The sequence below is a fragment of the Amblyomma americanum genome, chromosome 2, assembly GCF_052857255.1.
Source record: "Amblyomma americanum isolate KBUSLIRL-KWMA chromosome 2, ASM5285725v1, whole genome shotgun sequence".
Lineage (NCBI taxonomy): Eukaryota > Metazoa > Arthropoda > Arachnida > Ixodida > Ixodidae > Amblyomma > Amblyomma americanum.
Window position 1 is genome coordinate 206107040 of NC_135498.1, and position 26665 is coordinate 206133704.

At 45.1% G+C, this 26665-nt stretch overlaps 1 protein-coding gene across 4 annotated transcripts in view; it reads right to left on the reverse strand.

Moving 5' to 3' along the window:
* The window catches only part of LOC144122114 (monocarboxylate transporter 12-like), a 145933-nt gene that overhangs the window by 10272 nt on the left and 108996 nt on the right, over nucleotides 1-26665 (reverse strand). For all 4 annotated transcript variants that reach the window (XM_077655638.1, XM_077655637.1, XM_077655635.1 and 1 more), the window contains one exon: nucleotides 15162-15308. In XM_077655638.1, coding sequence (XP_077511764.1) covers nucleotides 15162-15279 — 118 coding nt within the window. In that variant the 5' untranslated portion in view covers nucleotides 15280-15308. The remainder of the gene's footprint in view (nucleotides 1-15161; nucleotides 15309-26665) is intronic.

The following is a 26665-nucleotide window of genomic DNA, read 5'->3' on the forward strand; positions in this document are numbered from 1 at the left end:
GAGTAGGGTGCATCCAGGCTATGTGATGCCCACCAGAGCTTTTGTGTCTCAGCACTAAACCGCAGAAGGCAGTCGCAGAAGGCAGCGCCATCGGACATACAAATGGGATGGTGATTTGCACCGACACAGATTTGTACCGGCACAGATTTGTACCGACACAAAACCGACACAGATCGAACCAACATAGAGTCGCAATACGGAGAAAGCAGAGTTTTAGGGAAGAGTCTGCAATATGTATTTTCGAGGGGCGTCGTCTGACGTAAACAGTCGCTCATGCATTACCCTAGTATCTACCTAAAAGTTTATCCTTGTCACGCTGGGCTATAGTTCCAGATAATAGGCTGGCTCTGTGATTGTGCGGTCGAGCTGTGCGACGCTACCACCATCGGGTACGTCGCGACGGAAGACTATGAAGATAATCCGCCGAAGAGTGAGAATACTATCGACGCTGCCCTGAAAGACTCGAGAAAGCGCCCCTCCGTGGCCGTCTAATTGAGGTGACCAACGTCAGTTTTGCAGAGGTACACACCGCTTTCCCTATACCGATCCGGACCAGAAACCCTTCTTCTGCTCCTTATCTTGCGTCCATGGACGGCGTGGGAGGTTTTGAGAGGGGTCGTACTCCTTCTTATCTATGAACAATTCAGAGTGGGGTTACACGCACTTTGATTGAAACAAGTTGCCAGCCAGGCGAGTTTCCCTGTCAAGTGGTGTCTTTCAGTGAACTATAGAAGAACTGCGGCTTGAGCGAGTTGGTGGTGACCCATCGCATTAAAAACCAGAGCTAAAAAACACACACAGAGGACGAGACGAGACACACGGAAGGCGCTGAACTTACAGCTGTTGTAAGTTCAGCGCCTTCCGTGTGTCTCGTCTCGTCCTCTGCGTGCGTTTTTTTAGCGCTGGTTTTTAATGCGATGGGTCCTTTCAGTGTTATATAGAAAAAGTTAGCGCAAAACTTAGACGAAGACGGAGAAGAAACACACGAGACGACAGACGAGCGCAACTACCAACTGTTTATTGGGTCTTAACACCCGGAATATATATCCGAAAAAACAAGCATGCGCAGACAGTTGGAGGCACACACGTCATACATCAGCGCCGTGACGAGGCGAAAGGGAATCCAGAAAATCACATTCAGAAGTATAAATCTGTAAGGTAGGATCACTCGCGCAGCGATCAGATAGCCTTTTAATGTGGAAGGCCTCCAGCACAAGCCTCGCTGTGACATTGGCGCTCCTGCCCAGAATCTTTGTTTTCTCAAATAGTGCCCTACACGTGCTGTCACAGGAAGAAATATGCCGCACAATATTAGCGGTTCTGTCGTTGTTTTTTAAATTTCTATCATGCTCCCGTAGCCGGTCATTAATGCAACGGCCAGTTTGACCTACATAAGAGGACCCACAAGAAAATGGAATGCTGTACACCACCCCTGTAGCGCATTTGACATAAGAAATGCCATGTTTCTTTTTGCAGCCACTCTCAAAAGGGCCAGAAATGCGTCGGCAAAGCTTTGAAAGCTTGTTGGGGGCTGAGAAGACTAAGGGCACGTGGTGCCTGCCGGCCACCTTCTTGAGGTTGTGTGACACACGGTGCACATATGGAACAACCACCGGCTTTGATCGCGAGAAATCCGGTCTTCTTTTTTGAGCGCCTTTTTGTTTTTGCAGGAGGGTTTCAGCAATAGCAGAAATAACCGGACTAGGGAAGCCTACCGCCAAGAGGCGGGAAACCTGATTATTGACACTTTCCTGAATGCTATGAGGGCACGATTTAAGAAGGGCAGACTCCAGGCAGAGTGACGCAATAGCTCTTTTCACAACTTTTGAGTGGGAAGAGTCGTATCTCAACAACTCTTTGTTGGCACGGGGGGAGTACACCCAGCACACGTGGCGATTACAGAGCCTAAGCTTTAAGTCCAGGAACCGTAACTGTTGATTATCAGGCAATTCATGCGTAAAAACCAACCCTCGTCCTAATTTATTAAAAACAGCTAAAATCTGAGAAACAACCGGGTCAAGGGATGTAAAGGTCCCAGCCCTTAATCTGATTAAAAAATCATCTACATATCTAAAAACTTTTAAAACCGGACCATCACGTAAGGCAATTTCCAAAGAGCGGTCGATAAAAGCTAAAAAAATATCACATAAAATTGGCGCTACACAAGAACCTATGCAAATACCTTTGCGCTGCAGATAAAACTGATTGTCATGTAAGATAAAGGTAACATTCAAGTAATACTCTAAAAGCTTTAGAAAATTATCAGTTGAAATGCCGGCATTGTTCTGGAACGCCACCGCCCCCGAGCTTTCGATACACTCTCTAACAGAGGCCAACAACTCAGCATGTGGTATCGAATAAAACAAATCTTCAATGTCGATAGAAAAGGCAGAGCATACCTGATCGCTGTTTTTAAAAAAATCGGCAACATCAGCTGACCTCTTTACCCAGAAGGGGTCATTAATATAAGGGGTCTATTAATGACCCCTTCTGGGTAAAGAGGTCAGCTGATGTTGCCGATTTTTTTAAAAACAGCGATCAGGTATGCTCTGCCTTTTCTATCGACATTGAAGATTTGTTTTATTCGATACCACATGCTGAGTTGTTGGCCTCTGTTAGAGAGTGTATCGAAAGCTCGGGGGCGGTGGCGTTCCAGAACAATGCCGGCATTTCAACTGATAATTTTCTAAAGCTTTTAGAGTATTACTTGAATGTTACCTTTATCTTACATGACAATCAGTTTTATCTGCAGCGCAAAGGTATTTGCATAGGTTCTTGTGTAGCGCCAATTTTATGTGATATTTTTTTAGCTTTTATCGACCGCTCTTTGGAAATTGCCTTACGTGATGGTCCGGTTTTAAAAGTTTTTAGATATGTAGATGATTTTTTAATCATATTAAGGGCTGGGACCTTTACATCCCTTGACCCGGTTGTTTCTCAGATTTTAGCTGTTTTTAATCAATTAGGACGAGGGTTGGTTTTTACGCATGAATTGCCTGATAATCAACAGTTACGGTTTCTGGACTTAAAGCTTAGGCTCTGTAATCGCCACGTGTGCTGGGTGTACTCCCCCCGTGCCAACAAAGAGTTGTTGAGATACGACTCTTCCCACTCAAAAGTTGTGAAAAGAGCTATTGCGTCACTCTGCCTGGAGTCTGCCCTTCTTAAATCGTGCCCTCATAGCATTCAGGAAAGTGTCAATAATCAGGTTTCCCGCCTCTTGGCGGTAGGCTTCCCTAGTCCGGTTATTTCTGCTATTGCTGAAACCCTCCTGCAAAAACAAAAAGGCGCTCAAAAAAGAAGACCGGATTTCTCGCGATCAAAGCCGGTGGTTGTTCCATATGTGCACCCTGTGTCACACAACCTCAAGAAGGTGGCCGGCAGGCACCACGTGCCCTTAGTCTTCTCAGCCCCCAACAAGCTTTCAAAGCTTTGCCGACGCATTTCTGGCCCTTTTGAGAGTGGCTGCAAAAAGAAACATGGCATTTCTTATGTCAAATGCGCTACAGGGGTGGTGTACAGCATTCCATTTTCTTGTGGGTCTTCTTATGTAGGTCAAACTGGCCGTTGCATTAATGACCGGCTACGGGAGCATGATAGAAATTTAAAAAACAACGACAGAACCGCTAATATTGTGCGGCATATTTCTTCCTGTGACAGCACGTGTAGGGCACTATTTGAGAAAACAAAGATTCTGGGCAGGAGCGCCAATGTCACAGCGAGGCTTGTGCTGGAGGCCTTCCACATTAAAAGGCTATCTGATCGCTGCGCGAGTGATCCTACCTTACAGATTTATACTTCTGAATGTGATTTTCTGGATTCCCTTTCGCCTCGTCACGGCGCTGGTGTATGACGTGTGTGCCTCCAACTTTCTGCGCATGCTTGTTTTTTCGGATATATATTCCGGGTGTTAAGACCCAATAAACAGTTGGTAGTTGCGCTCGTCTGTCGTCTCGTGTGTTTCTTCTCCGTCTTCGTCTAAGTTTTGCGCTAACTTTTTCTATATCATGCAAAGCCAACTTGCCCGACAACACGCTCTTCTTTCAGTGTTATCGGCGGGTAACTGCGCGTGCACGCGGCAGCGGGAGAATAGATATCATGAGACATCTGCGGGAAACTATTTTGGCGTGAACGTACACATATGACACGTGCTTGGGTGTTACAGGCACTGCTGCTCTCTACCTGCGCATTACCCGCTGACGCACTTTAAACGCAGAGAAAGTAGGGTGTCGAAAAAAAAAATGCTACGAACCATGCTTTCCTGCCTCTGTATTTACGATCTAGAAATTACATTCTCCCTAACTTCATACCTCCGCGAACGGAAATATCGTTTTATTTTTCAATATAACAATGCTTAAACACCATTTTTTTTGTGTAGAGGGGACATTAATGACAAATTAAGTTGGATTCAATCGGCATGGTGTCGCCTTCTAATCAATACAGGGCACTCTCAACAAGAAGCTTTAATAAGCTACACAGGAGCAAGAAACGAAATACTAGTGTGGCCATCACCGGCCGACGTAGTTCTGCCCACGTGGAGGCCGATTTTGTAATGCTCATCCTAGTTACACCGTGATTCGCTTCACGAAGTTGCTTCTCGGCATAGACGACACGAGTCTGAATCCAATGGCGGTACTAACTTCTGTTTTCTCAGCTGTAATGTATTTTGCTGTCGGGCAAACGTTAACATAGCCAGAAAGAGCCATATATACTATCAGTTTTTAGTGTGAAGAGCCCTTGGAGAATGCTGTGCTGCCTGTTTCCTTAAGCTCTTTGCTGCTTTGTTTCTTGAAGATACCGCAACGCACTACATGAAAGCGAGCCGCTTTTTTCTACCTCACATTTTGTGCAAACGGTGACGCCTGGGGCCAGACTAAGAGGCAAGCAGACGCGTGTTATTCGGTTTAAAACGCCGCCTTTCATGCACAAATTGCGACTGCGTAAGTGTCAATCCTGTACAAAAGCATATTAAGTGACGTTATATTAACACCCTGGTCTATTAACACCCTGGTTATATTAACACCCTTCGTGCAGCAAACGAGAAGTTACTCGCACTCGGCATTCGAAGAGCTGGAAGAGGCACAGCTAGAGACGCAAAAAGAAAGGCTGGTGCAAACAAGAAGCGGCAGAAGAATACTAGCAATGTTGGGATACAACTTAGAAAAAATACTAGAAAAGGAAACAGACATCCCCGATAACATCAGAGGCACTATCAAAGTCTGCTCGCTCCCCAAAAACATGGACCCAAACCTCCACGCGGCTGGGAGAAAGGCGAGAGCAAAATACATCGAAGACAAAGTGGCGGTCAAAAAAAATACAGCATATGTGGACGCGTCCAGATATAGAGGAAGAGACGTAAGAATGGCAGCGGTAGCACTCAACTGGGAGGGCGCCGAACTTGCTAGCGCATCCATTAAAAACGGTACAGTTGATGAGGGCGAGGAACTCTGAGTTGCTCTAGAGATCGCTGAAGGCAACCGGATCGAAAAATTTTTAACCATCCTAACGGACTAGAAAGAGGCGTGCAGGAACTTTATGAAATCATCATCATCATCATCATCATCATCAGCCTTACTACACCCACTGCAGGGCAAAGGCCTCTCCCATGTCTCTCCAATTAACCCTATCCTTTGCCAGCTGCATCCACCCTTTGCCTGCAAACTTCTTAATCTCATCCGCCCACCTAACCTTCTGCCGCCCCCTGCTCCGCTTACTTTCTCTTGGAATCCACTCCGTTACCCTTAAGGACCAGCAGTTATCTTGCCTTCGCATTACATGCCCTGCCCAAGCCCATTTCTTTCTCTTGATTTCGACTAGGATGTCATTAACCCGTGTTTGTTCTCTCATCCACTCTGTCCGCTTCCGATCTCTTAACGTTACACCTATCATTTTTCTTTCCATGGCTCGCTGCGTTGTCCTTAACTTAAGCTGAACTCTTTTCGTTAGCCTCCACGTTTCTGCCCCGTAGGTGAGCACCGGTAAGATTATGCTGTTGTACACTTTCCTCTTGAGGGAAATTGGTAAACTGCCCCTCATGATTTGCGAGAACTTGGCTTATGCGCTCCACCCCATTCTTATCCTTCTAGTTATCTCCCTCTCATGATCCGGATCAGCTGTCCCTACCTGCCCTAAATAGACGTATTCCGTCCCAATTTCTAGACTCTCGCTGCCAATTGTGAACTGTTGTTCCCTTGCTAGGCTGTTGAACATTACCTTGGTTTTCTGCATGTTAATTTTTAGACCCATCGATCTGCTCTGCCTGTCTAACTCATTGATCATGATTTGCAGTTCACCTCCTGAGTGACTCAGCAAGGCAATGTCATCAGCAAATCGCCGATTATTTAGGTATTCTCCATTTATTCATACTCCCAACTGTTCCCAATTCAGGCCTCGAAATACCTCCTGTAAACATGCGGTGAACAGCATTGGCGAGATCGTGTCTCCTTGCCTGACGCCCTTCCTTATTGGAATTTTATTGCTGACTTTATGGAGGACTATAGTAGCTGTGCAGTTGCTATATATATCTTCCAGTATTTTGACATAAGGCTCTTCTACCCCCTGATTACGCAATGCCTGTATGACTGCTGAGGTTTCCACTGAGTCGAATGCTTTCTCGTAATCAATGAAAGCTATATATAGAGGTTGGTTATATTCTGCGCATTTCTCTATCACCTGATTGATAGTGTGAATATGATCTATTGTGGAATATCCTTTACGAAAGCCTGCCTGATCATTTGGTTGATTAAAGTCTAACGTTGCCCGTACTCTATTAGCGATTACCTTAGTAAATACTTTGCAGGCAACGGATAGTAAGCTGATCGGCCTGTAATTTTTCAAATACTTGGCGTCTCCCTTCTTATGAATTAAGATAATGTTTGCATTCTTCCAAAGCTTCTGGTACACTCGAGGTCATAAGGCATTGCGTATACAGGGTGGCTAGTTTTTCTAGTACGATGTCCCCTCCATCCTTCAACAGATCTGCAGTTACCTGATCCTCCCCAGCCGCTTTTCCTCTTTTCATTGCTTCTAAGGCTTTCTTTACTTCATCTTTCGTTACTGGCGGAATGACGCATTGCTGTGCACTGCTGTCTTTCTCATTAACGCTCTGATTACATTGGCTACTGTACAGGTCTGTGTAGAACTCTTTGGCTACGTTAACTATGTTATCCATATTGCTAATGACATTGCTCTGCTTGTCTCTTAATGCATACATCTGGTTTTTACCTATGCCTAGTTTCCTCTTCACTGTTTTTAGGCTACCTCCGTTCTTTAGAGCATGCTCGATTCTCTCCATATTAAACTTCCTTATGTCGGCTACCTTGCACTTATCTATTAACTTTGATAGCTTCGTTAGTTCAATTCTATCGGTAGGGTTAGATGCCCTCATGTTTTGGCGCTACTTAATCAGATATTTCGTCACCTGAGATAGCTTCCCGGTATCCTTTCGAACTGTCCTACCGCCTACTTCTACTGCGCACTCCATAAGTATTGATGTCAGGTTATCGTGCAATGAATGAACATCAAGATCATCTTCCTCAGTTAAAGCCGAATATCTGTTTTGCAGCGCTATCCTAAACTCCTGTGCTTTCCCTCTTCCGGCTAACTCGTTAATGGTCTTCTTCTTCACTAGCTTCTTCCGTTCCCTCTTCAAGTCTAAGCTATTTCTAGACCTTACCATTCTGTGGTCGCTACAACGCACCTTTCCGAGGACGGCCACATCCTGAATGATGCCAGGTTTAGCGCATAGTATGAAGTCGATTTCATTTTTAATCTCACCATTGGGGCTCTCCCAGGTCCACTTCCTGTTTTCTCGTTTGCGGAAGAAGGTATTCATGATCCGTAAATTATTTCTATCCGCGAATTCGACTAATAGCTGTCCCCTGCTATTTCTAGAGCCTATCCCATAGTCACCTACCGCGTGGTCGTCAGCCTGCTTCTTGCCCACCTTCGCATTGAAGTCGCCCATCAGTACAGTGTACTGCGATTTTGCTTTATTCATTGCCGATTCTACGTCCTCATAGAAACTTTCAACGGTCTGGTCATCATGGCTGGATGTGGGTGCGTAGGCCTGCACCACTTTCAGCTTGTACCTCCTATTCAGCCTAATCACTATAGCTGCTACCCTCTCGCTAATACTGTAGAGCTCCTCTACGTTGCCAGCTATATCCTTATTAATGGGGAATCCAGCACCTAGTTCTCGTGTATCCTCTAACCCGCGATAGCACAGTATGTGTCCGTCCTTTAGTACTGTATACGCCTCACCTGTCCTCCTAACTTCGCTAAGCCCTATCACATCCCATTTAATTCCCGCTAGTTCCTCAAACAGCACTGCTACGCTAGCCTCACTAGCTAAAGTTGTAGCGTTAAACGTTGCCAGGTTCAGATTCCAATGGCGGCCTGTCCGGAGCCAGAGATTCTTAGCACCCTTCGCTGCGTCACAGGTCTGACCGCCGCCGTGGTCAGTTGCTCTGCAGCCGCTGGGGACTGAGGGCCAAGGGTTAATTGGTTTGATCATAGAAGGTTGTGGCCAAGTACTACACCAGGGTGGCCAAATCCTGCTCTGGTGAGAGAGTGCGTTGTCGGTTCTGGTCACCGAGATCAGGCCGCATTCCAGGCCTGGTTATGCAATTCCATCGACACGCGATTTTTTTTTAAAACCCGGTGGAAAATTGCGCGGCACCAGGATTTGAGCCCCGGTCCTCCTGCACGTGAGGCGGATGTTTTACCTCTACGCCATCGCTGCTTATGAAATGAAGGATAGGTAAATGTGCAAGACATATCCTAGCACAAGTGGCCCCCCAAAAAAAGACCAGGCGAGGCATGTTATTTTCTGGGTACCCGGACATGCGGAATTATGGGGCAACCTCAGGGCCGATGAGACCGCTCGAGCTTACACGAACCGAGCCGCTCATCCACTCAGGCCAGAGGGGGCCTCAGAAATCGTAATGCCCACCTTCTCAGAAATCACCAATTACTACAGGGGGGTAAGGAAAAGATATCCAGAACCGCACTCTAGCCTTACTCAGGAAGAGGCGGTCATATGGAGGAGACTCCAAACAGGAACCCTAGCTAATCTTTTCATAATAAATAAGATGTATCCAACGCAGTGCAGAGACACGTGCCCCAAATGTGGAGGCAGACGCACGGTTTATCACACAACGTGGGAGTTCAAGGACAATTATAGTTTCCATTATCAGAAAGAACCGTGCCGGGAGCAGTGGGAGGAAGCACTTTCCAGCCACAATCCAGCCTTCCAACGAAGGCTGGCACAACATGCTGTGACAGCTGTCACATCCAACGGGTCCCTGGAATAGAGGCTCCACTCGCTTAAGAGGGCTAAGACATCGCAAGATGAAGACTACCTCTGCACTCTGAGGCGTATTGAAACTAGAGCAGTAAAGTTTATCCTTCCTATCTCGCCAATGTGCCGAGCTATCCTTCTCGCCGGGTGTATATGTTGCTAAACCGTCGTCGTCATATAGTTTCTTACTGCACATTAGAGGGAAAGCTGGCTGCTTTTCACTTTGTCCACCATGGATGACCGAGTTATGCTGGGAAGACAGCAAACCGGATTTACATCTAGTGGCTTGATTACTGTGCTACGGATTAGATTTTTTTGTTGTTTAGTTTCGTTTTCGTCACTGTAGGATTTGCCGATGTTTTGTACGTTTTGCGGTTTTGTACTGAGGCTAGGCACGCAGTTTCGTTGAGATCCGAAGCATATGAAGGCATTTGACTCGAAGTGAGCTGAGCACAGTTAGCGCCTCCTCTATTTTTACAATGCCAGCCGCATCGCCCGCTCGCTCGCAATGGGAGCCGCCGGTACGCGTCGCTTCAGTTAGTTGCCGCGCTGAGGCTGTACCCAGATGGTAGCTTTAGGTTGGACTGCTTGCGTCATGCTTGCCAACGGCCGCATGGTGTTGGCCTTATTTGTCCTACTCCTATACTACAGACCTACACCACGCGTCTGTCAGATTCCTGCTTCGTACTTATTCTTGCGTAGCTCTCGATTCATCCGCGGCGCGGCGCTTTTTCCAACGACAATCCGCTTGAGCAGCAGCTTTGCTCGCCGTTTGCAGAGGTTGGCTCAGGCGTTCGCTCCGCCTATCACTTCAGGATGCTGTTCCTTGCCAGACGAATAGAGCGTTGTAAGCTTTTACGTTTGTTCGTTTCGTGGCGCCATGATTAACGAAAACTGTTTTGCGCGGACAAATGGTGTGGTCCGCGACGCTTACGAGGTGTCCTCGCAGCAGTAACATGACACCAGTTAATTATGGCAAGCACGGCTGCTGCTTTCAGTTTTGTGCGAAGTGTGGAAAATTTTAAGCGCGTTTGTTGAAAAGGGGACGTTGACGTGCATTTATTTACATATGTTATACAACTCTTTACAGCAATAGCATATACAATACCTTGCATGTGTCTGCTGCTATATACATGACAACTGTTTATAGCCATTTACATTTCTAGAATTTGTGTATTTGCATGTATTGACACTTATTTACAGACATAAGAAATATGCATTGCTGCGCAACCACATTTGTACGCTCGAGCGTTGCAGCTACAAAGCATCTCCTGCGCGAGTAGAACATAACAACAGTGAACGAAACAAAACACACCTAACGCCCGTCTGGACAGCCAGTTCGTACGCCCTCGTGTGTTTGATCGCCCTCTCCTGCGGCCTGAAGCCACAACGACGGTGGAATAAACGCTGATGCTGCGCCGAAGAAACGCTGCCTTGTGGTTCTGTCTTTACGGTGACTGCGCCTGAAGACGTGCTCCAGGGTACTTGATTTCAATTTTGTCTACCTCTTTTCCTTCAAGCGCTTTTGAGTTTTTTCATCGTTTTATTAGCGCCTGGTTGTAGTCGAGACCAGGCAGAACGTCCTAATTCAATGCTTCGGCATCAGCTGCTGTGCCGTGCATTTGCGTCTGGAGCTCTTTTCGCTTCTTAAAACAATCGTAGCTGCAGTCGGCCACGCACAGAGAAAAATCTTTATCTGGTTTTCGTAACGACGACAGCTTAGCCTGCCAAAAGTAGAGCTGCGACTTGAAAGCTACTGCTACTTGGCAGTTTAAAAAAATGCCTTCTCGGGAAGATATATCATTCCTTCGTTATTTCATTCTTCCATTTTCCTTACTCAACATGACTGAATCTCAATCATAGAGTAAAACGTATTACTACCTTTACCCTCTGATTTCATATTTCTGCCAAGCAGCTTCAGTACACCTCTCCCAGAATGTTTCAGCGTTACAGCTAAAAGAGAAACATGATTCGAACAAGTCGCCACAGCCTTTCGTTACAATGCCAATGCCGCTGCACCGCACTCTCTGTGGCTCCTTTTAAAACCAGCGCCTGCAGCAGCTCCACGGTGAGCAGCGCCACGAACAGCGCGCTCTATGTCATAACGCGTCAATACCTGACAGGCAGCCTGATTACTATGAGGGATGCAGAGCGCCGCCTCACGAAGAGAGGACGTTTAAAAATTCTGTTCGTCCATTTTCCGTCATCAGGCGCCACCCAGATGGCACTCTCCCTCACAGAGAGCAGGCACGAAGGCTAGCCGGCGGAGGAGAGCAGGAAAGAAGAATTGGAGAGGGTGTTGGATGGTCGGACCGGTCGTACTCGACAAGCTTTGTAAAAATAGAGGCGCTGGCCCAGTGTATGGTGCCTGCTAGGCGTAAAGCCTGTTTGTCCCATCACTGGGAGCCATTTATGCTGCAAACTGGGTTTTTCTCAGTGGGAACCTGTGTACCTGTGCACTGAAATATGAAAGAAAGGAACAAGCTTTTTTTGTGAACTGAGAACGACTCCGCTGCCGTGGCCACACTGCACATTTCTTGTAGGAGTCTCTTTAAAAAGGCAAAATTAAGTACTTCGACGAGCGCAACCTATATTAACCGTACTCGCTGAGGATAGCGTTTGATTCATTTCGAAGACTGGCTCTGGCCGGCCGGGCTTTGCATGCAGGAACGACTTCCACTTCATGAATTAATCCACACAAATGCCCGCATGTTGCACTTGTGAGCATGAACACGGCCGACACTTACATGTGGTAGGAGAGGTTTCGCTTCCTAATTCATATTTTTCTTGGCAAAATTCGTAAAAGCAGCCCCAGGACATCCCAAGATCCGGCACTTAGTGCGCGCAAACTAGTTTCTTGTAGAAAAGGGGGGGATCGGGTAAGTTTCTCGCGGCGCGAACGTATCCTACGCACAAACGTAGGGCGCGTCCCGCAATTGCAGACTACACCAATGAAACTGTACTACTCTTCAAATTGAGAAGAAAAGAAGCTTCTAAATTGTAGTATTTTAAGATATTCAAAATTATTTTGCTAGAATATTTGCTCTAAAAGCGTTTCTGTTAAACGGAAAGGATTATTTTCCACGATTTACAGGTTGGCTTAGCGCCAGACAAACGAGGACAAGAGAGGGACACAGGGAGAGCTCTAACTTGCAACTGAAAAAAACGGAAGCAGAATTACGAGCTCGAGGAACTGAATGCGCATGCCCAGCTAACAACAGATTAAGACAAGGGAACAGGAGGATAAGGACAATCTGATCCAAGATAACTGGGGGGTCAGAGGACGATATAAAATTACACGGAAAGTAACGGGAAGCGCCTCTTCCACCTTCAAGAAGCAAAGCCCAAGAAATTACGCAGCATTTAAAAACAGATTCTTTCCGCGAAAGAACAATACACACTACACTGGTGTACTTATCGCTTCCTAACCTATGAATACATGACGCCTCAAGAAGCTCTCTTGCAATTTGTCTTTTAGAATGGCCAAGAACTTCTGTTTTTTCAAAAAGTGGGTGACATCTGCAGCACAAACAATGTTTAGGCAGGTTATTAGGTTGAGACGATTTGAAAGAAAAAATAACATGCTGGTTCTTTACCATAGTTGACAGTTTACATAGTTTACAGTTGCCATATTTTTTACAGTTAATGTTCATTGCAGAAAAACGCTTTCTTTCAACCTTTAATTTGCGAAACTTTGTATTTCTGCAGTCGTAGTCATGTTTTAGGGCCAAGCCAAATGCGCCTTGCTGTCTTCCCGGCATTCCCACGGTGGAGGAAGTGCTCTTTCATGGCTCTTCTAGAAACTCGCATAGACAGGGCCGCCAGCTTTCCCTCTGGGTAAAATATAGAAACTCAATGGTCTTCTTTGTTTTGGGTGACATGGTTGTTGCGACGAGCCTACTTTTTTTTTTAATCTTTCCTCTCATATCTCTTTTAACTCTCCTGCTGTCTGCACGTGGCAGCGTTTGTGGATCATCTTGAGCCTGTAGGCAGGCCCGTTCACTCTGCTTTTCAGTTTACCTGCAGTCGCAGCAATAACAGCAACAAAAAACAAAACGGCAGCAGTCTTACTTGACTAAGCAAATAATGAAATGAAAAAACAAGGACTTCATCACTAATTAACGATTGAAAGAGACGTGCGGCGAAAAACTGCGTCCGCCAAAGTGACGACGCTGGTTTGAGCAACAGATATCGCGGGTGTAGAGTAAATCTTAGCGATGCCATCACTGGTTAACCTTAATGTAGTTGCAGTATTCCCGAATCCATTCACCAAAATTTTGAGCAATGGTTCGTTGTATAGCAGTCTGGCTGATGTCATAACATTTATCTTTGCGCACAGCTTACATATTTTAGTCAAGTTGGAGGCTAGCTTGCGACAGGGGTTCGGAACAATGACATAAGCACGTTCAATTGCATGGTTTCTGACACTTGCGACAGGGGTTTTGACTGGTGATGCAGTTGAATGCTTTAAGGCGCGGTTGATGTGTCAACTGCGATGTCGAGATATGAGAGCTAGTGTGTCCTTTCCTTTCCTCAAAAATCTTCCCTTTGTCGAAAACACATGCTTTCGCATTCCTCAGCGTAAGCAGACTTAAGAGCCCTGAGAGTTTTTAAATGTGCGTCCGTGGGAATACAGCTCTCATCCGGTTCATTTATCGGCCCGAGCGTTCCCCCGAGAGCCGTGACAGGTTTTCACTCATGGCCAAAAGAATAGGCAGGAAGCCTATTCCATATGAAGACGATACTAAAGCCAACAGTTTGCCCCGGTTTTCCTGAACCCGCAGAGGAGCGTAAACGTCTTACTACAGTTCATTCCTCTAGTTATTGATTAGGTTTTGGTTTTTATTTTTTTATCGTCGCTCCTCCCAGTTTCCATCTTTGCAATGGTTGGTCGCTGTATTTGCGCTGAAGACACTCATTTTTTAAATAAAAATAGTGGGATTTGAAGAAAAGATATGTCGTAAGTCAGCACTGTGGTCCTGCTAGCCTTTCCGTTCTCTTGTCATTTCTTGCGCTACTCGCCTACTGCGGAATACCAACTTCTCCAACTCCATACCCTACTTCATGCGAGTGGATTTTAAGCCTTGCTGCCAAAGGAGAATGAACTCTGCTCGCGTGATCGAGGGTGTAGTCAAACAACCCCGTCTAGGTAAGACAAAACAGTGCCAGATATCGGCTAATGGTTAGCATTTTAATTAGTAGTGAATGAAATTGCTTCCTTGCTGAGCGCGTCAGAGGGCCGACGTACCAGGATGAAACAATGCATGAAGAAACGCGTGCTTCTGGTCTGTTGGAAGCAATGGAAGACAACGCGGTTTAACAGGAAGCGTTTGACAATTACGTTGTAGTTGCAGCTACGTTGCAGCTACGTTGCAGTACCATACTTCAAGGGATATTGTGGACAACATTGCCCACTTTTGGTCCCTAATAAAAATAGAATTTCTCGCCCTTACTGGACCTCGTGAAGATTTGCCAGCAGGAAGCGCAGGAAACGACTCAGTTAATGGTGAGGAAATTAGATTTCACAATAGCCCATTTTTTTCCCGACACATAATTCGAACTCCGTGAGGATTGGAGTAGGGCTCAGTGGTAATATATCTGAGAAGTGACTGGTGATACAGGTAATCTCCTAAATCAGCGCCTAAAAGAAACTGTTTCGACGCACTGAACATTTTCGTGAAAGTGGACGCTAATGGTGACACCTGTATTTTGTTTTTGTGAGCTCTACCAGCTATTGAAAGTTCAATATAGACGAAAATTATGTTACTGTCATTATAACGCTGTAGTCTATCGATACAGACCTTCTTCAGTTTGCCCCCATTATCCACGTAAATGCCCTCCATCGCTGTAATCGTCTTACCCGCTAGGTAAACAAGTCCTCCCATGAGCATGATGGGCCAGGAGCCTTCGCTCCTGTTCACTTGAAATGTGTCCAGGATAGCCACGAACAAGAATCCCGCTGAACGGCGTCCCGCCATGGCGAAGAAGCACGCCAGGGCGCAGGCACCTGCGTCATTGAAGCAATCAAAACGCCACGCAAATCAATGACCATTTGATAAAGTAAATGTACAAATGCGAGTACTAAATTGTTGAATATAATATGATGGGGCAGAACCGATGTTTTATTGAAATTCTTACGCCTTTCGTAGATACTGGGACACTCTGGCATTGTCGTAAACGACGCAGCTGGCGCTGCAGCTCGAGCGGCTCACGGCAGTGCCAACATTGTCCAGATGCCATTGGCAAGAGCCGACGCAACAAAACATCTGCCGAAGAGAGCTTTTAGCGTCATAGTCTCCTGCTAGCAACTCCACATGCCGTCTACGCCACCTAGACCCCTTACTCCAACTCAGTCCTCCGTCCGGCCTTTTCCGCGGCGATGGTACGCTGTTGTGGCGCCTGTGGCTGGGAGTAGCGTTCACAAATGCCTACTCCCACTTAATCGCAATGGCAGACTCTCCTGCGTGTGAGATCTGTGGGTGCGACGAAACTATAGAACACATTCTTTGTAACTGCCCTCCGTTTCAGCGTGATGGTGCACTGCTCGCTGCAACACTCCGCCGTTTAGATCCTCGGCCCCTTAGTGAAGCCAAGGCTCTGGATCCTTGGAGTAAGCCTTCATCACAGAGGACAGCCTTGAAGGCACTCTTCAAGTTCTTGAAGGACTCAGGACTGAGTGCAAGGTTGTGAACTATCAGTGTGTGCTCTGTGTACCCTGCAAGTAATGGCCAACGGACACGTGGAAAGGTTATCATCTCCCTTTGTTCTTGCCCCTTTCTATCTCTCCCTCCGTTCCCCTTCCCACGTGCAGGGCAGCATACCGGGCGCTGCCTAGTTAGCCTCCCTGCCTTTCTGTTTGTCTTTCTCTTTCTCTCTTGCGCCTTACAATTAGCCCCGTTATGCACCCCGTGCTACGAGTGTGACAAAAGCTGCAAAACTGTGACTAAATAGTCAAATTGTTAACGTACATCAGGTGCGTTCTTCTCCAAAATATTTATCAGCGCAATGCGAAAGTGTCCGCTACAAGAAATGCAAGAGTGTCTAAAGATAAAATCATATTGAAACTATCCCCAATGGCAGAGGAGTCTGCAATTTTTGTTGTCCTAATGCGCCACTCGCATGTGATGGACCAGCGTTTAAGTTGCTTTTGATTGGCTTTAAGCACGCGCATATTTGCAAGTCATCTCTCGCTTTTAGATATTCAGGTTTCATGTGAATGGCGTCAAATTTATATTGATTTAATAGAAATTTTCTTAATAATTCAGTTTTTCACACTGTACAGAAAGGATCTTTGGTATTGAGACCCTAAATGTTTCTGAATGTTCAGACATTACAGGGCTAAAACACGGGATCACTCCTACAGGAAGAATGGAAATTTTGAAAGTTTTTGATTTATTGGTTTATGCGGGTTTGACGCCCCAAAGCGACTCAGTCTATGAGAGACGCCGTAGTGAAGGGCTCCGAAAATTTCGACCACCTGGTGTTCCTTAACGTTCACTGACATCACACAGTACACGGGCCTCTAGAATTTCGCCTTCATTGAAATTCGACAGCCGTGGCAGGAATCGAACCCGCGTCTTTGGGCCAGCAGCCGATCGCCATAGCCACTCAGCCACCACGGCAGCAAAAAGAAATTGAAAGTGAATGCTGTATTATGCGCATGCGGGTGTCGGCAATTGCAATTCCTGGTGAACTACAGAGTACTGAGTATGTCCACTGGTATTTCGACAACGTGGGATTAGTTTAGAGAGAGAAAGCCTCCCCCCCCCCCCCTTCCGAATGACGACTAGACTACCACGAGACCCGGGAAGGTAGCACTGCCTGCACGTTGTGCTCACGTGAACGAGGACGTGTCTAATACATAACCGTGCACGGACAACGGCACCGACGGCACGAAAGCCCAGTTGCAGGTTGCAGATTGCGGCCTACATTCTAAGTAGCGTGTTGTGTTTGTGTTGTGTTGTGTTTTATGGCACATAGTCAACTAAGGCCATTATGCGCCAAGCACAAGGTATCGGAGAAGTCTTTTGTTGAATTTTATAGAAATATGAAAAACATCCTTGGTGTAGAGGGCCTCAAATGTTAGTGCTATGCCGTGAACAGATAGGGAAGTTTTTAGAAATAGCTACCACTAAAAGCTTTCAAGAGGGTTGGGTAACCTCAGCAGCTATCCTTGGCTGGTCAAGGATCTTGAGGTACCCAATAAAACAAATAAAAACCTCAGCCTTTTTCTCAGGGCTGAGAATGTGGCTGAGGTGTATTAAAATTTTGAACAGACCAGTGGGAAAAAATATTAGAGTTTTCCGAGAAATCGCGTTTCTCTTAAAAAGCTAAAAACGCAAGACACGTCTACGATTCCATTGTCTCCTAAAGGTAGTGTAGGATGGAAAGGAATGTGTTCGTTATGAAATTTATTAAAGTACTTTTTTCTTTGTTTTTCGCCTTTCATGCAAGAAAATAAGATATGGTTAACCGTAAGCTCATCTCCGCATTTTTCGCAAAGAGGTTTGTCTTGTTTTGTAAGCAGGAAGTTGTGTGTAAGGTGTGTGTGGCTTATTCTAAGACGGCAGAGAATCACTTCCTTGACACGTTTCTGGTGCAGACATGACTTCCATTTGCCTAAAACCGGCTTAATCAAATGTAATTTGTTATTGACTTCGTTGTTCCAAGACGACTGCCATTTTTCTCTTAAATTATGCTGTACTGAGTTCATGCAATCTCTAAAAGATATATTAACTTTTTTTATTTCCTTGCCACGAGCTTGTGCAGCGCACAAATCTGCTCTTTCATTGCCTTTTATTCCGACATGACTCGGGACCCAGCAGAGTTTTATGTTTTGTGCTCAAGCTGTGGCTGTTGCTGTGCTGTGTATGATTTCACTAAGTAGCGGAGTGATTGCATTTCTATTGTGAAGAGCTGTAAGTACACTTAAGGAGTCTGTGTAAATTATACTGTTTGTGAGGTTTTCGTTTACTATTTTTTCTGTGCCTATGTAGACTGCGTAATATTCTGCTGTGAAGATGGATGCACACTGTGGAAGTCGTACTGTGTCCTGAGAATTCCCGCGTACCACTGCGCTTCCTACGTGAACATAAGTTTTAGAACCATCAGTATAAAAATCTGTGAAGCCGCCGTATTTTTCTCCAAGTGCAAGATATTCTTGTATGATATGTTGTTGTGGAATCTGTTTTTTGTGAAACTGTGCAAGAGTAAAATCGCACACTGTAGGAAAGTTGTACCACGAAGGTAGCGGATCTCGCGTTTGTGCAACACCGGGTAATATGTCCAGTACGTCGAGATTCTGGCACATATCTTCAAATCGCAAGTGTAGAGGCTTGGTGGCTTGTGGCTTGTTGCTGAATATTATTCTGGAAGGCAACTCGTTACAAGTGGATAGCATATGCGTTTTGGTAGTGACCTTATTTTAAGGATATATGAACAAGTCAGAGTGGTTCTTCTATCTTCAAGAGGAGGTACATTAGTTTCTACATAAATGCAACTATGGGAGATGTTCTGTACGCCCCAGAAGAGCGGCGTAGGCCTGAGCTGTGTACTGGATCCAACTTTTTTAGATATGACGGTCTTGGGGAACCGTACACAATGCACCCATAGTCTAACAACGACCGTACCAAAGAGCGGTATATGCGCAGAAGGCATGTTCTATCGGAACCCCAATGTTTTCTTGAAAACACTTTCAGTATGTTTCAAGATTGGGAAGTTTCCTTTTTCAGTGTGTTTATGTGGGGTAGAAATGTTAGTTTTTTGTCGAATGTTATGCCTAAAAATTTATGTTCTTGTTTTATTGGTACCATACTTTCATTTAGATGTAGGGTGAGGTCGTTGGGCAAGCCTCTTTTGAGCCAGAAAAGAACTGCAACTAATTTTTGTGGGGAGAACTTAAACCCGTTTATGTCTGCCCAAGCCGCTAGTCTGTTTAGTGTGAGTTGTATCTGTCTCTCACAGGTTGATAAACTGGATTATGTGCATGCAATCTTAAGGTCATCAACATATACAGAATACATGATGGACTTGGGAATTATTTTCGATATGAAATTCATTTTTTTACAACAAAGAGCGTGGTACTCAGAATTCACCCCTGTGGTACTCCGTTTTCTTGAACAAAATCTTCGGAAAGTGTTGAACCCAGGCGTACATGAAATGAACGTTCCGACAGGAAATCTTTCAGGCAGTTCAGCATCTTTCCGCGGATACCTAGGTCTGCTACGTCGCGGAGAATGCCAAACCTCCAGGTAGTGTCGTAAGCCTTTTCCATGTCAAAAAATACTGCTAAAAAGTGTTGCCTGTGTATGAACGATTCTCGTACAATGTTTTCAAGGCGCACGAGATGGTCAGTTGTCGAGCATCCTTTTTTAAACCCGCATTGGTGGATGTCGAGAAGTTCACGGTTTTCGAGGGTAAACATTAACCTGATATTCAACACACTTTTGAAAGATTTGGCGAGACAACTTGTGAGTGCTATGGGTCTGTAGCTAGCAGCGGAAGTGGGTGGATTTCCAGGCTTGAGTAATGGCACAATAACTGCTTTTTCCCAAGCCTCTGGTATTTTTCCTAGTTTCCATATTTTGTTAAAAAATTTAAAAAGTGCTTCTACTGATGCTTCGGAAAGGTGTGCCAGCATCTGATTATGTATTACATCAGGGCCAGGTGCTGTCTGTTTGCCAGCCGACAGTACTTTATGTATTTCCTCGAGTGTAATTAGGCTGTTATACAGCTCGTTCGAACCGCCACTTGTTGGAAGTCTTTGTTTTTCAGCCATGTTTTTGTGCCATAAAAATGACTCTTTGTAATGTGCCGGACTAGAAAGTGTAGAAAAATGTTTCGCTAGAAAGTCTGCCTGTTTAATACTCGTTTGTGTACCTGGGCTTGTGAGAAAAGGATTGTGAAGGGAGAGTAGCTGCCATTTATTTTGTGAACTTGCTCCCACATTTTCTTCGATGTTATTGAACTGTTTATAGATGTTATATATTTCTGCCATGATGTTTTTCGGCGCTTCGACGACTATACCTCGCTTTGGCTCTTGCTTTTTTGAAATTTACAAGGTTTTGATGAGTAGGGTACCTACGAAAATTTCCCCATGCTTTAATTTGTTTCCGTTTCGATTCTTTACATTCTTGTGAGTACCACGGCTTCTGACATTGCCTCACTATGCCCGACGACTGAGGAATAGATATGCGTGCAGCAGTAATTATACAGGTTGTGATAATCTTATTTAGTTCGTCAACACTTAGATCATCCGAAAATAGTTTCTCCCGACTAGCATTTTCACGAAACAGTGCCCAGTCAGCCAAGTGTAATTTCCAACGACGAGGTCTGCTCGGAATGATTGACGGAGAGCATGAGAGGCTAATAATTATTGGTAAATGATCACTTCCTCGTGGGTTATCAAGAACATGCCATTTAAAATCAGTAAAAACAGATGGTGAACAAAACAGCTCATTTTTCCAGTGCTTGGGGTACAATATGTGTGTTTTCCCGAATTTAGCAGGCAGACATTATTGCATAGAATAAAATCTTCTAAAACGCGGCCTCTAGTGTCAGTTTCTTCACTTCCCCAGAAAGAGGTGTGCGCATTAAAATTCCCGGCTAAGAGATATGGCTCTGGTGGCCGTTCTAGAACTGTTTCCATGTCTTGAAGTGTAACTGTTTGGTGTGGCCCGAGATGTATGGAACATATTGTGATAGTTTTAAAATGAATAACAGTGACTGCAACTGCTTCAAATTTGGTTTTTAACTTGATCTCACGGGTTGCAAAACCAGACTGGATGATAATCGCAACACCTCCAGAGAGCCTACTCGCTTGCTCTCGGCCGCACCGAAAGACTTGGTATTTTTTTAAAATGTTTGTATGTTTAGAACCTAAGTTCGTTTCCTTTTGGCATAACGCCACAGGGGAAAAAGAGTTTAAAAGATCCGTTACATCACTGTAATTTTTTTAAATGTCCTCGACAGTTCCAACTAATTAAGAATGTCATGTTGGATAAGTTTTGAGGGAGTTAAAAAAAACTTGTTCAAGTTTAAAGGGTCCTGTAATGGGGGTCCTGTCTTTTCTTTTACGCTCAAGAGAGCTGTTCCGCCGTTGTAGCGGAGGCGAGTTCTGAGTTGTGTCCATTGCCTCACTAGACGCCCTGGACGGCCGCGGCGAACCCGCGGGTGTGCGGTTTAGAGGCCTCTCCGGACTGGGGGAAGCCTTGAGGGCGGCCGGCTGAAATTCCGGCGTGCCCCTTTTTCCGGATGGCAAGGCAGCCTTCGCTGCTTCTGCCGGGGGCGGGAATGGCCCTGCCGGAAGCTTTGCCTGGGCAGTGGCCAGAGCCGAGTGTGGTGCTCCGCCCATGCGCACCACATCCGCGTAGTTTGTCTTTGCAGTGAATAGAAACGGCTTTGTAAGTGCCAACTTTTTTCTAGCTTCTTTGAATGATATGTTTTCCTTTGTTTTTTGAGTTATGATCTCTTTTTCATTTTTCCATCTTGGACAAGATCTGGAGTAAGCAGGGTGGTCGCCTTCGCAGTTGGCACAGAGGGAGGCCACTGCATCGCAGTTCTCAGTTGCATGTTCTTTTGAGGCACATTTCGCGCATGTTTTATGACCGCGGCAGCTGGTTGACCTATAGCCGTATCTTTGATAGTTAAAGCATCTGCGAGGGTTAGGTATGTATGGTCGGGCTTGTATTTTAAAGTATCCCACTTCTATTGTCTAAGGTAGTGTGCTTGCATAGAATGTTAGGATCAAGTGCTTTGTAGAAATTTCTTTATCGTCTTTACGTATGGTGATTCTCGGGACATTGGCGACGTTTTGATCAGAAAGACCATCTAGCATTTCCTTCTCGGTGATGTGGAGGAAGTCCGGGTCAGAGATTACACCACGGACGGTATTCAGGGTTCGATGTGCAGTGACGGTCACGGGAACATCCGCAATAGATTGAATGGGTGGGTGCTTTGCATGCTGTGCTTCGTTGTCAAGCTGGAGTAGAAGGTCTCCACTGGCTATTTTGCTGACTTTGTATTTTATGCCTATGGATTATGTCAAGCATTTTGACACGAGGAATGGGGACAATATTCGAGCTGTTTTTTCTTGGATTTTAGAATGCATCACATGATATTTAGCAAAATTTTTTTTGGTTCTCTGCAGGAACTCTACTGTGGCTTCGGTCCGCCTCCTTTTATCGGGGCGATCAGATGCTGAGCGAAGGTTTGCCTTAGATTAAGTATGTTGTTCAGCCGTGGTGCCAGCCACCCACCATAGAGTCCAACAAGGGGACGGGACAGGAACTTGCAAGAAGTATTGCCCACGCCAGCTGTACACCTCAACTATAACCCAATATGACGCAACTCATGGTGGTTGGCCACACGAGGTTAACCCTCGCCGCCAGGGAAAAAAAGGAAGAAACTAGAAGTGAGTAGGAGACAGGAGAGTTGTGAGAAAGGGGTAGGAAAGTTAAAGATTTAGGGGAGGATAGGAAAAGGCGACTGCCGATGTCCTCCGGCCTTTACTCCCGCTTTTTTTACGTACCATCATATCCTCTCTTGCTTCCTGGATTTGTTTCCTTTTCGTTTTTATTTGTTACATATTTTTCATTGTGGTTCGTTATAAGGTTAGCATAACTCACCTGGCCTGCAGTACTGCTGCCTTATTTCATGTGGTTTTTAAGTTTTCCAATCTCTGTTTACCTCTACCTGAACGAGTTACCAACGTGGTCACGTGCCTGGGTTTCCTCCTTTATGCCTGTGCTTCCACTTGCCTGAATAAACAGTTGGCAGTCTGCACCCATGGTGTTGTGTGTCGCTCCCTTGCCTTCCGTCCTGGTGTTTTTCTTTTGGGGTGCTTTTTCCTTTCTTGGATCATGAGCCAGCTTGCCCGCCAGAACGTTCTTCTAAAGCATTGACCTTAATTTTTCAGGTGTCACATTTCCTGCTGTTGCCGTCGCTCATCCCTTGGTGATTTTGGTGCAGAAGAAAGCAGAATAATGCTGTCTTTTTTCTCAAAACTTCATATTCATCGAAGAACGTAGAAACATTTTTGTACCCGCATTGTATAAAAGCGTGTTAATGGAAAGATGAATTGAAAGGATCAGTCTTCAATAACCAGTTACCAACTTAACCTGCTGGTAAGTATAGCTTGTGCACTTGATTTAAAATTATTTAATGTGGGGATGACTTAACCGGCTTGTTATATAAGATCGACAACCATAGAAGCTAGCTCAAATTCGTTGGTGTGGAATCAGCGCAACAAATTTCATATGCATTCCAAGTTTGGCAACATATCATATCAATAGAGAGCTCATTTTTGTTAAACTCTTCCTCGCTAAAGAGGGAACCACCGTACCAAGTGTGAATACCCGCAAGAATCACCTGTCACGTCAACCGTGACGTCATCACCTCGGCATACGTCACCGAGAGTAGTAGCCAATGGCAGAGGAGAAGAAAAGGAAAACTGATACGGAAGATTGCGAAATTCGGATCCAGGTTAATGATAGGACAGAATGCTAGTAAAAAGTACAGGTGATAATCAACGCCAGTCGCACCGCAATATGACCGTTCTTTCTGAACACTTTCAAAAGCCCTAAAAAAACACCTTTCTTGTCACTGATTGAGTGGCTGTTAGAATTAATGGATGCATTGCCACCCCTTATTTTGATGCTATATTGTCGCTTTATTCCAGCGCTTCCAATTTGCGTTATTACTATGCTGCGTTTCTACTCTTTTATGTAGGAGTAATAAGTATTCGGCAGTCATTTATACTCCCAGCCCAATTCCTAAGCTGGGCCCTAAAGTTTTCTGAGCTGTTATTTATGAATATGTAGCCCCCCCCCCCCCCCCCCATGCTACGGTTACTTCAACTAGAATAACTTTCATAAGCTCACCATTATCACTACAGCGTATCGCGTAGCTGAAGTTTGGCGAATATTTATGTAGTACTGTCATTGAAAGGACAATTATATTAACAAAAAATGTACTCTGTGTGGACAAGCGCGTAAATTGCGTGAGGCTATGAGAGATCAGTCTAAGACTACGGGGTTCTTACGCGTGCGTTTGCGAGAACATCAGAATGCTGATTGTCTGTTCTTTAGGAACTGCGGACAGAGATTTAACTGGAGAGACACCTTTGGCCGCTCCAAAGCACTGCCTAAACCTCAGAGCGCGCCCTCCGTTGTACAGGTCAACCCCTCCCTATCTTCCGCTACTTTTCACCAGGCTGCGGTGGTGAAATTATTACGGGGGTTAGCTCAGCAACAGGCGCGACAAGCCGAAAGCAGAAGGCACATCAAAAATAAAGTCACCCAAGCGCTAGCTGCAGCGTCCCCGTCGTCGTCAACTGCCCAGCGACAAAACAACGTCCCCTTCGCCACGCGACTGTGTACCGTATACCGGTACCCCCCTCCACCCATCGGAAGGAAGCACAGTCCCTGGGCGTCCTAAGGTGGTGTGTGCTTGTGGTAGGGCTTAAGACGGGTGACATGCATGGCTGTGTCGAGGGGACCGGGGGAGGAGAGTTGGGGTGCAAAGGCGTGAGTTAATAGGTCACATTGCTCAGTGGCCTCAACACGCTGTCGTGGCACACAGGCTAACTCGAACCCGGGCTCCATTTGGTAGCGTGCCTGAGTCTTCGCGGTGAGGCAAGATGGAACTTGAAGTTTGGAAAAACGAAAAGAAGTGGTCTTAGTGGCACTGTTACGAAACTTATTTACGTAATGAATTAAATCATTATTTATTTCCAACATATCGTTGGGGATACCCAGGAGGAAAAGCTGCTAAGAAACAGCTTGAGGGTGCTTGGGGCCCGTACAAGGCAGCAACATACACAAGACTACAGTGAAATAATAGTTCATACAGAAGAAAAATACTGACAATCTGGCACAGTTTTCAGAAAATTTATATTTCACACGCAAAAATAGTCACAATTTTTTTTGTAGAATAGTTGTTAGGATTGAAGCAGATTGAACGAAAGCTTACAAAATAACACTAATAACAGTCATTAACAGGCATAAATTCATTATACAGCATCATTAATCTTGTAGAAAGTAAGCAGAAAATTATTAATAAAGGCATAAATAGTTCACACTGGAATCATATTGACACAAATAGTTCCCGTATCTGTTGGCGGTTCGTAGTGGTTAAGTCAGTACCTTGCAGTTTATTCTTTGTTTTGTGGTTGTTGTTTAGGGATTGCAACAGTACCACATAACACAGACATAGACAGTGCGTCTATGTCTATGCGATCACATCACACAGACACTGCGTCTGTAAGGTATTGGCCACTTAACTCCGCTACGGATACGAGGGTCACCAGCATACAAGGTTAGATTCGAAATGGAGTTAAGAAATTGCAGAAACTTGATATTGGGGAACAGAAATGCATAAAGGAGACGGAGTTCATAAATACTTTTAGCGCTTATTATCCGGTATCGGGAAAACAATTCTTCAGAAGGATAGAGGTAAGGTACGTTGGCAATGGAACGCAACGCTCTTTTTTGTAGGACCGAAAATGTTTTAATGTTTTCCAGGGTCGTACGAGTAAAAAATGTTACACCAAGAATTTTGCGTTTATTAACTATTTCAACGAATACGTCAGCGAGTAATATGCCTTGTGGAATACGAGCCTGTTTGTTTCTGGCCATAAACAATATTGTTTTAGGTTTATTGGCATGTATTTTTAGCCCATTGAGTACAGACCAAGACAAAAGTTCAGATAGTGCCTTCTCTTCTTTCGCGACCACTTCATTCGTAATGTTGCCAGAGACAAACAGGCCGGTGTCGTCTGCGCAAAGAATGAAGAAAGCATCAATATTCACATGAACAATGCCATTGACGTATACATTGGATAGAAAGGGTCCCAGTACACTACCTTGAGGCACATCGAAAGAAATTGTTCTGGAAGAGGATAAGTGATTCCCTATTGAAACACACTGCGCCGGATGGTGAAGGCATGACTGAAATATTGAATGTGCTACGCCGCGAACACCATACAAACGAAGTTTAGTAATATATTATGGTTTAAATAGTCAGATGCCTTATTGTAGTCAAAAATATGCCGAGAGTAAGTTTGCTATCATCAAATCTTTTCACTATCAACACTCTGCGTAAGAGTTTCTGTTGCGGTTTCTGCTGAATTTCCGTGATGAAAGCCATGTTGACATTCAGTGGGTATGTTGTGTTTAGAAAAGGAATTATTAATATGTGTGAATATTACTTTTTCTAAACCCTTCGAAAAAACAGGAAGTACGGAAATGGGCCTGTAATTATAACGTAATTTTTATCACCACCCTTAAAGATGAGAGAGACCTTTGAAAAAAGTCAGAAATTAGGAGTTCATGCGCCGACAGACTGGATGAGCCTTGTCGCCAGGGC